At 40.6% G+C, this 249-nt stretch overlaps 1 protein-coding gene across 1 annotated transcript in view; it reads left to right on the top strand.

The window, feature by feature from the left end:
- Positions 1-242, top strand: part of LOC107578490 (dnaJ homolog subfamily B member 6-like) — a gene marked incomplete at its 3' end in the record, with an annotated part of 4,413 nt that extends 4,171 nt beyond the window's left edge. Inside the window, exon 4 of the mRNA XM_016264442.1 lies at positions 94-242. Within this exon, the coding sequence (XP_016119928.1) occupies positions 94-242 (149 nt within the window). The remainder of the gene's footprint in view (positions 1-93) is intronic.
- Between the last annotated feature and the right edge of the window lie 7 nt (positions 243-249).

The raw sequence follows: 249 nt of genomic DNA on the forward strand, positions 1-249 counted from the left end.
GAATCAGGACAACTCGTGGATTAGAAAACTCTTGAAAATGTATTTTTGGTGCCATAATATTCCTCTTTTTATTTTATTTTATTATTTTGTTAGGTTTCTCTCCCTTTGGGCATATGGGAGGAGGTGGATTAACTTCTTTCTCTTCAACTTCATTTGGTGGAGGGGGAGGTGGCGGAGGCATGGGCAGCTTCCGCTCTGTGTCAACCTCCACTAAATTCATCAATGGCAGGAAAATCACTACAAAAAGGT

The sequence above is a fragment of the Sinocyclocheilus grahami genome, unplaced genomic scaffold, assembly GCF_001515645.1.
Source record: "Sinocyclocheilus grahami isolate Dianchi unplaced genomic scaffold, SAMN03320097.WGS_v1.1 scaffold10498.1, whole genome shotgun sequence".
Taxonomy (NCBI): domain Eukaryota; kingdom Metazoa; phylum Chordata; class Actinopteri; order Cypriniformes; family Cyprinidae; genus Sinocyclocheilus; species Sinocyclocheilus grahami.